Source organism: Oncorhynchus masou, chromosome 21 (genome assembly GCF_036934945.1).
Source record: "Oncorhynchus masou masou isolate Uvic2021 chromosome 21, UVic_Omas_1.1, whole genome shotgun sequence".
In the NCBI taxonomy this organism is placed as follows: Eukaryota; Metazoa; Chordata; class Actinopteri; order Salmoniformes; family Salmonidae; genus Oncorhynchus; species Oncorhynchus masou.
This window is the reverse complement of record NC_088232.1, coordinates 18,252,930-18,263,068: the sequence shown is the minus strand read 5'-3', so window position 1 is coordinate 18,263,068 and position 10,139 is coordinate 18,252,930. Positions and strand designations below refer to the sequence as shown.

Below are 10,139 nucleotides of genomic sequence, written 5' to 3'. Positions count from 1 at the left end.
CAGAACTACATGGCAGGACCTGGTCAATGACCTGAAGAGAGCTGGGACCACAGTCTCAAAGAAAACCATTAGTAACACACTACGCCGTCATGGATTAAAATCCTGCAGCACACGCAAGGTCCCCCTGCTCAAGCCAGCGCATGTCCAGGCCCGTCTGAAGTTTGCCAATGACCAATGATTCAAATTTTCATTGCCAATGGCCAATGATCCAGAAGAGGAATGGGAGAAGGTCATGTGGTCTGATGAGACAAAAATATAGCTTTTTGGTCTAAACTCCACTGTGTTTGGAGGAAGAAGAAGGATGAGTACAACCCCAAGAACACCATCCCAACCGTGAAGCATGGAGGTGGAAACATCATTCTTTGGGGATGCTTTTCTTCAAAGGGGACAGGACGACTGCACCGTATTGAGGGGAGGATGGATGGGGCCATGTATCGCGAGATCTTGGCCAACAACCTCCTTCGCTCAGTAAGAGCATTGAAGATGGGTCGTGGCTGGTTCTTCCAGCATGACGACCCAAAACACACAGCCAGGGCAACTAAGGAGTGGCTCCGTAAGAAGCATCTCAAGGTCCTGGAGTGGCCTAGCCAGTCTCCAGACCTGAACCCAATAGAAAATCTTTGGAGGGAGCTGAAAGTCCGTATTGCCCAGCGACAGCCCCGAAACCTGCAGGATCTGGAGAAGGTCTGTATGGAGGAGTGGGCCAAAATCCCTGCTGCAGTGTGTGCAAACCTGGTCAAGAACTACAGGAAACGTATGATCTCTGTAATTGCAAAAAAAGGTTTCTTTACCAAATATTAAGTTCTGCTTTTCTGATGTATCAAATACTTATGTCATGCAATAAAATGCAAATTAATTACTTAAAAATCATACAATGTGATTTTCTGGATTTTTGTTTTAGATTCCGTCTCTCACAGTTGAAGTGTACCTATGATAAAAATTACAGACCTCTACATGCTTTGTAAGTAGGAAAACCTGCAAAATCGGCAGTGTATCAAGTACTTGTTCTCCCCACTGTATATGCTTCAGTAAGATTGGATTTTTAGTGTTTATAGCAATGGTTATCAACTGTACTGCAGGGATGAAACGTAAGTTGCAAAAAATGTAGGTTGTGCTGGCAACTGTAGAGAAGTATTTGGGTGTTCGAGACTTGACGTCAGAAGAGTTACAGGGTGTGTTGAGTGGTGGTGTCTCGTCCTTTCAGGCTGTTGGCCTGAGGTAGATAGATTTAAATAGTGGAGTAGTGTGGTGGGTTTTTAATGAGTGTAGATGGTAGGGTATTTGTTCATTTATTTCCTTGTTTTTATTTATTAAAACCTACTTTGGCTAGGCGTCCTGCTATGGGGACAACTTCCAGTGAAACTGGAGGGCACGCAATTCAAAAAAATAATCATAAAAATGTTGGATATTAAACATTTAGGTACAAATAAGAGTCTTATATCGGCAGAAAGCTTAAATTCTTGATAATCTAACTAACCGATTTAAAGTAGCTATTACAGTGAAAACATGCCATGCGATTGTTTGAGGACGGCGCCCCACATCAAAATATTTTTCCACCGGCACAGGTTTCATACATTCACAAATAACAATTAAATATTCACTTACTTTTTGAAAATCCTCCTCTGGTTTGTCATCCAAAGGGTCCCATCTATAACATGTAGTGTCATTTTGTTAGATAAAATCCTTCTTTATATCCAAAAAAGTATGTTTAATTGGCGCCATCTATTTGAGTAATCCACTCATTCAACATGCAGAGAAAGGAATCCGAAAATCTACCCCTAAACTTTGTTTCAACAAGTCAAAATACGTTTCTATCTACTCCTCAGATACCCTAAAATGTAATCAAATTATAATATTTCTAATGGAAAGAAGTATGTTCAATAGGAAACCGATTTTAGCAGGTGCGTCCTGTCTTCGTGGCGCGCAAACACACATTTCCAAGACTGTCCCTGTTCTAAAACTGATATTTCTCATTTGTTTTTGAAGTTACAAGTCTGAAACCTTGAACATAGACTGCTGACACTCGGTGGAAGCCATAGGAATCCAGGGAGCTAATTATCAATATGGCCTTTTACTTGCCTTTCTAAGAGGGTGGTCTCTCTCAAAAAATAACATCTGGTTGGCTTTTCTTTGGATTTTCTCCTACCATATCTATTGTGTTATATTCTCCCAAATGATTTTAATATTTCTACAAAATGCAAAGTGTTTTATTTCCAATGGTACCAATTATATGCATATCCTGGCTTCAGGGCCTGAGCAACAGGCAGTTTACTTTGGGCACGTCATTCAGGCAGAAATGGAGAAAAAGGGGGCCTAGCCCTAAGAGCAAAGTATACGGGAGTTCTACTCCAGTCTAATAGGTGGCGGTAATGCAACATTTATTAGATGTCAACCACCGTTAAACCTCCTCGAAAATAAAAATGAAAAAGAAGACGTCCCTAGCCTCGGACACGCGCACAATCCCACAAGTTGTTGTGACGCTTTCACTCCTCGTGCACGTGCGTTTCCTTTCCTGTCTTTCATCACTTTGCGGCGACAACATGGAGCAAGAAACCTAAGTCTCTAAAAAATATACCAAGATAGACAACTAAATTGTTAATGCATAATTTGCCTAACTGATCAAGTTCACATTTCAAGCTTACAGGTGAGTGTATTACCAGATATTAGGTACAGTAGCTGACGTTGCTCAACCAGCTAGTTAGCAAGAAGCTAACTAGCTCTGTTCCAGGGCGTTACGTGCGGGTTGAGCTTTCTTCAACACGCTGCATATAATCCGTTTTTGATAAATGACTGTCTTCAATATACTCTCGTTACTCGCCAAAGTAAAGCTGTAATTTATCCGAAACATGAACTACTTTGTTTACAGCAAAATTAGCTCTGGTCCATGTGCATGCGTCGTAGTGCAGATCAAACGCATGCGCATAGACCAGAGCTAGAAGCTACCGACCTAGCAATATTGAAGTGAAATGAGCTCGTTTACCAACACTAGTATCTAGTTAACTAGCTATATTATACAATATTTCCCTATATTTGATAAATATCTGCTAACTACTAGCTATTATGTGGGCTAGCGGACGTAACGTTTACCTAACCAGCCTGCTAGCTAGCTAACGTTAGGCCAGCTAGCAACATTTTAGAGAGCTAACTAGGTTGCTAGCTAGATGCTGCTAGTGCTACAACACTTAATTGTAAATAACGCTAGCTAACTAAACTATATAATGATCAAGCTCTGATTTATATATAATTTCAAGGTATACCCAAGGCCAGAATGACTGAGGAACCTTTACCTAAAAAGGTGAGTTCAAGAAGTAACGTTGCCCAGGCTACATTAATCTTTCTCAAGCTGGCTTTTGCCTCAAGTGACTACCTGGTCAAGACCAGAGTCAAAAGTCTCAGTATTAATACTGATCTATTATCCCATTTGCCTATCAAGGTTCGCCTCAGTGAAGATGATCTGAAGACTTTGACCAGAGAGGAGCTTTGTGAAAGGTATTGCTATAAATTTAGCTAACTTTGCTAGTGTGCAAGTCTGCAATGTTACTTTTCTTCATATGCACCTTTTATGAATAGTTTAATATTCTTTCAGGTGGAAGCAGGAGGATGCTTATGTGCAGATACTTGAGACAAAATACTCTGAATTGAATTGTAAGTAACGCTGGACTCTTAAATGTTAACATGCATTAATGCCCATTGAACAAATCGTCTCTTCAAAGGTCTGCAAAAGCAACTGAAATGTATCCTGTTTTGACTCCGCAGCAAATGATGTGATGGGCCTGAGGGAGTCTGAGGAGAAACTGAAGCAGCAGCAACAAGAGGCTGCCAGGAGAGAGAACATCCTTGTAATGAGGTTGGCCACAAAGGAGCAGGAGATGCAAGAATGCACAGTGAGTATGGTCATGTGGTGTTCTGTGTCTGAAGTCCATTGGTTTGAGTTTTCCAAACTCTGCGTGAAAATTGTCACAAATCAAGACACCTGAGTGCTCTGGTTACACATGGTTGACAAATGTATTATTTTCATCTCTTTTCAGACCCAGATCCAGTACCTGAAGCAAGCCCAGCAACCCAATGTGGCCCAGCTGAGATCTACCATGGTGGACCCTGCGGTCTACTTGTTTTTCCTTAAGATGAAGAGCGAACTGGAAGAGAACAAAGACAAATTGGAGCAAGCCCAAAATGAACTAAGTGCCTGGAAATTTACACCTGATAGGTAAACCAAACCAAAATAACCCTCGATCCTCCAGCCAAAGACTGTGCCAGCCAGACAACTGACTCTCTTCTGCAAGAATGCAAAATGGAGGGAAAGGAAGGCAGGAAAATGCAATACGCTCAAACATGACTGTGACTTTTTAAAAAGGAAAGAGAGACAGATCAGATCAGCCCCACTACTCCTCCTGCATATGTCATAAACTCTTTGTCAGGTGAACTGGTTTCAGCTCTGAGTGACCCTGTTAAGGGGCTTGAAGGAATCGGGACTGCTCAGAAGAGATGGTCACTGACACTCAACCTCCAAACCCTCTCCCGCTAGGAACATTGCTATACTTTGTTTGGTTTGATCTGAACATTTCAGTGTGAATGGCTTAGGCCTAGATCACACAACTTGTCTCCTTACTTAGTACATGCTTTCTCCAATAAATGTTAACTTAAACTAACGTTTCCCCATTCCACATAGAGTATAGATATTGATTTAAATTAAAGAGTTGAAAATGGAGGAACTTGCACAAGGCCCAGTCCAGAGACTGTTAAACACTAAAGACATTTGTTATAGTGATCCTGGGCTTGCTTCAAGGAGTCATCTTGAACACCTTTTTCAGTAATATGAACGATACCCAGGTATGACTGTTTCATTTTATTAATCGCTCAATAATCCAAACTTTTTCTGTTCAGTTGAATTGTGCAATGTTTTGACAGCACTGTTAAAAGCAGGCCTGTGTTACCAAGGTCTAGTTCAGATGTATGTGTTTAAATGATTTCACTGAAATGTTGAACTTTTTTTGGGCAATTAACTAGTTCATGTAGCAGTGTAAGCATTTGGTAAGTCAAATGGGCAAAATGTATATTGTATTATATGATATAGGATCAAATTGCCCTGAATCTTGGTTGCCATCACGCTAATGCAGATAGTACTTGTTTGCTGTATGAGTTGGTATCTTAAATAACCCACAATGATATATTTGAGGGACTTGGCATTAGGGCTGCTGGGACTGTCTTTTGTTGTCATGTATAGTTGTATGTATAGTCCATCATGTTGACGTTAACCCCTGTTTCCTCTGCAGCCAGACCGGAAAGAAGTTGATGGCTAAGTGCAGGATGTTGATCCAGGAGAACCAGGAGCTGGGCAGACAGATCTCTCAGGGTCGTATTGCCCAGCTGGAGGCAGAGCTGGCCCTGCAGAAGAAGTACAGCGAGGAGCTCAAGAGCAGCCAGGATGGTGAGTACTGTAGTCTCTCTATATCCTTAGCTATTTCACTATTTCTGTGTGGTACACAGGGCTCTAAATTAAAATAAATCATTGGTAGCACTGGTGCTCCTATCTTTGAAAAGTTAGGAGCACGAGAAAAATCAGTTTTAGTCGATTGAGATATAGCCTTTATGAATCCTTACTTTTATAGCACTTTTCCTTTCTTTCTGTTCCACCAACTGTTTGCAAATACTGGTAAAGTTACCAGGTTGTTAGTAGGGCTGCGCAAATTTGTTTGTGATTTTGAACCAAATGTTGTCTTTTGGCTTGCAATATAGAGCAAAACAACTGTTGGAACTGTGAATCATAGAAATAGAATGATCTATTCTAATTCTGGTGGTTGGTGTTTGGCATTACAACAAATAAATAAAATAAAAAGCCAGATAGGAGTTAAAACCTGTCTGGGAACGGAACCCCTCGCCAACAGCCAATGAGATTGCAGGGCGCCAAATTCAATCAACAGAAATCTCAGAAATCAAATTTCTCAAACATACAAGTATTAGGCACCATTTTAAAGATACAATTCTCGTTGATCCAGCAACAGTGTCTGATTTCAAAAAGGCTTTACAGCGAAAGCACCACACGATTATGTTAGGTCACCACCAAGTCACAGAAATACACAGCCATTTTTCCAGCCAAAGAGAGTTGTCACAAAAGCAGAAATATAGATAAAATTCATCACTAACCTTTGATGATCTTCATCAGATGACACTCATAGGACTTTGATGTTACACAATACATGTATGTTTTGTTCGATAAAGTCAATATTTATATCCAAAATTCTAATTTTACATTGGCGTGTTATGTTCAGTAGTTCCAAAACATGCGGTGATTTTGCAGAGAGCCACATCAATTCAAAGAATTACTTGTAATAAACATTGATAATAGATACAACTATTATACATGGAACTTTAGATAAACTTCTCCTTAATGCAACCGCTGTCAGATTTCAAAAAAACTTTACGGCAAAAGCATAATCTTAGTACGGAGCTCAGATGACAAATCAAGCCAAACGGATATCCACCATGTTGGAGTCAACATTAGTCAGAAATAGCATTATAAATATTCACTTACCTTTGATGATCTTCATCAGAATGCACTCCCAGGAATCCCAGTTCCACAATAATTGTTTGATTTGTTCATAATTTATGTCCAATTACCTCTTTTTGTTAGGGCGGTTGGTAAACAAATCAGAACGCGCGTGCAAGTCCAGCGGAAAGGTCGGACGAAAATTCCAGAAAGTTATATTACTGGTCGTAGAAACATATCAAACGATGTATAGAATCAATCTTTAGGATGTTTCTATCATAAATCTTCAATATTGTCCCAACCTGAGAATTCCATTGTCTGTAGAAAAGCAATGGAATGAGAGGTAACTTTCTCATGACCGTGTGTCACGAGCTCGTGGCTGCTGGCAGACCTTTGACTCATTCCCCTCTCATTCAGCCCCCCTTCATAGTAGATGCATCAAACAATGTTCTAAAGATGGCTGACATCTAGTGGAAGTCTTAGGAAGTCCAACATAACCAATATCCCACTGTATCTTCAATAGGGGCTGAGTTCAAAAACGGCCAACTTCAGATTTCCCACTTCCTGGTTGGATTTTTTTCTCAGGTTTTTGCCTGTCATACGAGTTCTGTTATACTCAGACATCATTCAAACAGTTTTAGAAACTTCAGAGTGTTTTCTATCCAATACTACTAATAATATGCATATATTAGCATCTGGGACTGAGTAGGAGGCAGTTTACTCTGGGCACGCTTTTCATCCAAAAGTGAAGACGGTGTAGGAACCAAATTGTTTGTCAGTGTTTCCCAGGGGATCACATTTGAGTAGATGTTGCATTTAGAGTAGCCTATCTGATTCAGAACATGCCGTTGAACAAACAACAAGCTGATTCTATACCACCACTGGTAGCAGCCTGCATTAGAGTAAATGTTTTCTTTGCCCTAGCTAGTGCATTTAGCTAAATGGCATTTAGTTAGCCAGTTAGCAATTATCACAGGGCTCTAACTTTTTACACACAATTTTTATCAGTTGATTGCATCAGCACATGATTGCGTCGCACCAATTCTTCACCACTGCGCGCGATGTCGACCTGCATTCCATCCAGAGCCAGGCTAATAATGACTAGCCATCTTTTAAATTAGCATGCCCTTGCAGGGCTTGGCATTCAGGTTCATTTGCAAGTGGCACACCTGCAATGAAAAGAGTACTGGTCTGGGAAAGCAGATAATGCATGTATCATTTACATTTTATCTTTAATTTGTTGGCTGAGCAAGTAGCCTACAGCCTATAATGACCTACCCTCAATACACAAATAATTACATTTGAACTTGACTATCATATTTACATTAATTGTTTGTGCAAAGATACATTTTTTTCCTACCAATCTCAAAGGGTGTTTTTGTTAACGATTTTGCACCGTCACTATACAGAAATCAGTTTGATCTTTTGGTAAATTCCGTTCTCCTGGATGTATTTTTCCAGGTTTGAGTTTTCACTCACAAGCCCTTGTTAGTAGAACCTATTTTTTTGTGTGTAGTTTTTCCTAACTCCACAACCATGCTTAAACCATATCAGTAGACCCCTTTTGAGGTCTGGTGACAATGAAGTGAAAATAAAAACATTTGCAGGGTGTAGTTGTCTGTTAATTCAATTGTGTGCCTAGCAAGAGACCATTGTTTGTCATCATGATTTCGATAACCATCGTTTTCAGCACATGCCAGCATCTTTATACTAACTCGCAAATAAAAAATAATTAACTAACTCATAAAATAATAATAAAATAAAGAACCTGATGATTCCTATTTAGAAGCAATGTGAAAAGCAGCATTATTCTTGTTTTGGAAGAATATGTTGAGTGCATGAATTGACAACATGCTGAGAAAACAAACTGCACTGAGGAACTGTGTGCTGCCTAATTTCGAGGCAGAGGGTGGGGCTTGGTGTGTGTGCGTGTGGCCTGGGAACTGGGAGCAAGCAGCCGTGGGAGGCAGCCTGTCTTGTTTGAACAGTGTAGAGAAGAGTGTTGCGGCAAATTATTGTTACGCATTGAATTTTTTAAAATATGATTTACATTTAGTCGCACTGGGTTTCCCAAAATATAAGTCCAGGTTGCACTTTAGAGCCCTGGTGGTACATATTTGATTAATATGTTATTCAGTACATTATACAGATGCCTTGATATGTTGTGGCGCTGTCAGTCTTCCATGCTAATATAATTTACTGTCATTCTTCCATGCTAATATAATTTACTGTCATTCTTCCATGCTAATATAATTTAGCCACTTTGTACATCATTTTGGATAAAAGACTCTGCTGTCAGTGAATGCATACATTTTTGATATGGATAATTGGGTATGTGTGCACTGCTGTAATATTGATGTCTGTCTCTGGTCTCCACACAGAGTTGAACGACTTCATCATCCAGCTGGATGAAGAGGTGGAAGGCATGCAGAGCACCATCCTGGTCCTCCAGCAGCAGCTCCGGGAGACCCGCCAGCAGCTAACCCTTAGAGAGAGCAATGTTCCTGGGTCGGCCCCCCTGGACCACCACCCAGAGTCAGAGGCTGGCTTTAGCAAAGACTGCAAGGCAGGATTGGTCAAGGCCAACGGACCAGGCAACACCAGCCCCTTTGATAGGACAGAAACAGCTCCCGGCCCCTCCACTTTCACAGAGGCAGAGACAGGCATCAATACGGAGCAGGATCAGGAGTCCCTACCGTCTCCATCTCCCTCCACCACAGGCACAGACTCCAAGCTCTGTAGCCACTTTAGGACCATAACGAACCAGCTTAGCGAGGGCTATGAGACTGTAGACTCCCCCACAGGTAGTGATACCTCCGTCACACAACACTTTATAGAGACAAACTCAAACCAAGACCCTCAGGAGGACAGGATAGTGGCACGGACTAGTTCTAGCAAAGGCGGCAGGACTGTGGGCTCATGCTCTACCCAGAATGGTTTGAATGTTACAGGGTAGGGTCTCAGATATTAATGGCTGGTTTCCCGGACACAGAGTAAGGCTATTCATGGATTAAACTCTCAATGGATAGAAATCATGCCTCAGAATACTGGTGTAGGTTACTGATGAAATGTTATGTATGCCCCATCTAGAGAAAAGGTTCACCAGTACTTGTTGAATGTGATAGACATTCATCCAGATTTTTTTTTATTAGTACATCGTCTGTTTGTGCACGTATGATGTGTTATGATAACAAGGCGAAGTCAGACTTGTACTTGTTTTAAGTGTAACAAGTTGTCATGTGCTGAATACTTTCGTTTTTAACTTGATTATGATTTCCCGTTTATTGTGAAAAACAAATGTTTACAAAAATATGACATCCTGAATTTGTAGATGTTCATTTCAGACTGAAGTACAATAAAGATTGTTTTTAATGTAATGAGCATCTCACTTTGTATGAATAATCAGTTGCAGATTGTCATTAGGTGAAGTGTCCAGATGGACTAAGATAAATTGATAGTTCAATAGTTTGATTCCTTTCCCTATGTCCTTTCCTCCATGACTGATCATGCAGGACATAAGAGATCTTATCCAGTCCCTTCATCAGAGACTAAGAAAGGAAAACAATGCAGAGTATTGAGAAATCCCCCTAGATGGAAGGAGGCTTAAAGCTAAGCTACTCTCCTAGAGGCTCAAATGTAAACTCAGGCCATC

At 40.6% G+C, this 10,139-nt stretch overlaps 1 protein-coding gene across 1 annotated transcript; it reads left to right on the top strand.

The window, feature by feature from the left end:
* The first annotated feature begins 2,467 nt into the window (after positions 1 to 2,467).
* Positions 2,468 to 9,864, top strand: LOC135507904 (pre-mRNA-splicing regulator WTAP-like). Its single transcript, XM_064927680.1, has 8 exons — positions 2,468 to 2,644; positions 3,252 to 3,295; positions 3,434 to 3,489; positions 3,587 to 3,645; positions 3,757 to 3,884; positions 4,029 to 4,207; positions 5,274 to 5,428; positions 8,869 to 9,864. The coding sequence occupies exons 2-8, from the start codon at positions 3,269 to 3,271 to the stop codon at positions 9,441 to 9,443; spliced, it is 1,179 nt and encodes a 392-aa protein (XP_064783752.1). The 5' UTR covers positions 2,468 to 2,644; positions 3,252 to 3,268; the 3' UTR covers positions 9,444 to 9,864.
* The last annotated feature ends 275 nt before the right edge of the window (positions 9,865 to 10,139 follow it).

Bases quoted from the DNA above. Each gene is read 5' to 3' on its own strand.
- LOC135507904 (XM_064927680.1), top strand. From the start codon at position 3,269: ATGACTGAGGAACCTTTACCTAAAAAG. The intron at 3,296-3,433 runs GTGAGTTCAAGA...TTGCCTATCAAG, and splicing joins AGGAACCTTTACCTAAAAAG to GTTCGCCTCAGTGAAGATGA. The intron at 5,429-8,868 runs GTGAGTACTGTA...GTCTCCACACAG, and splicing joins GCTCAAGAGCAGCCAGGATG to AGTTGAACGACTTCATCATC.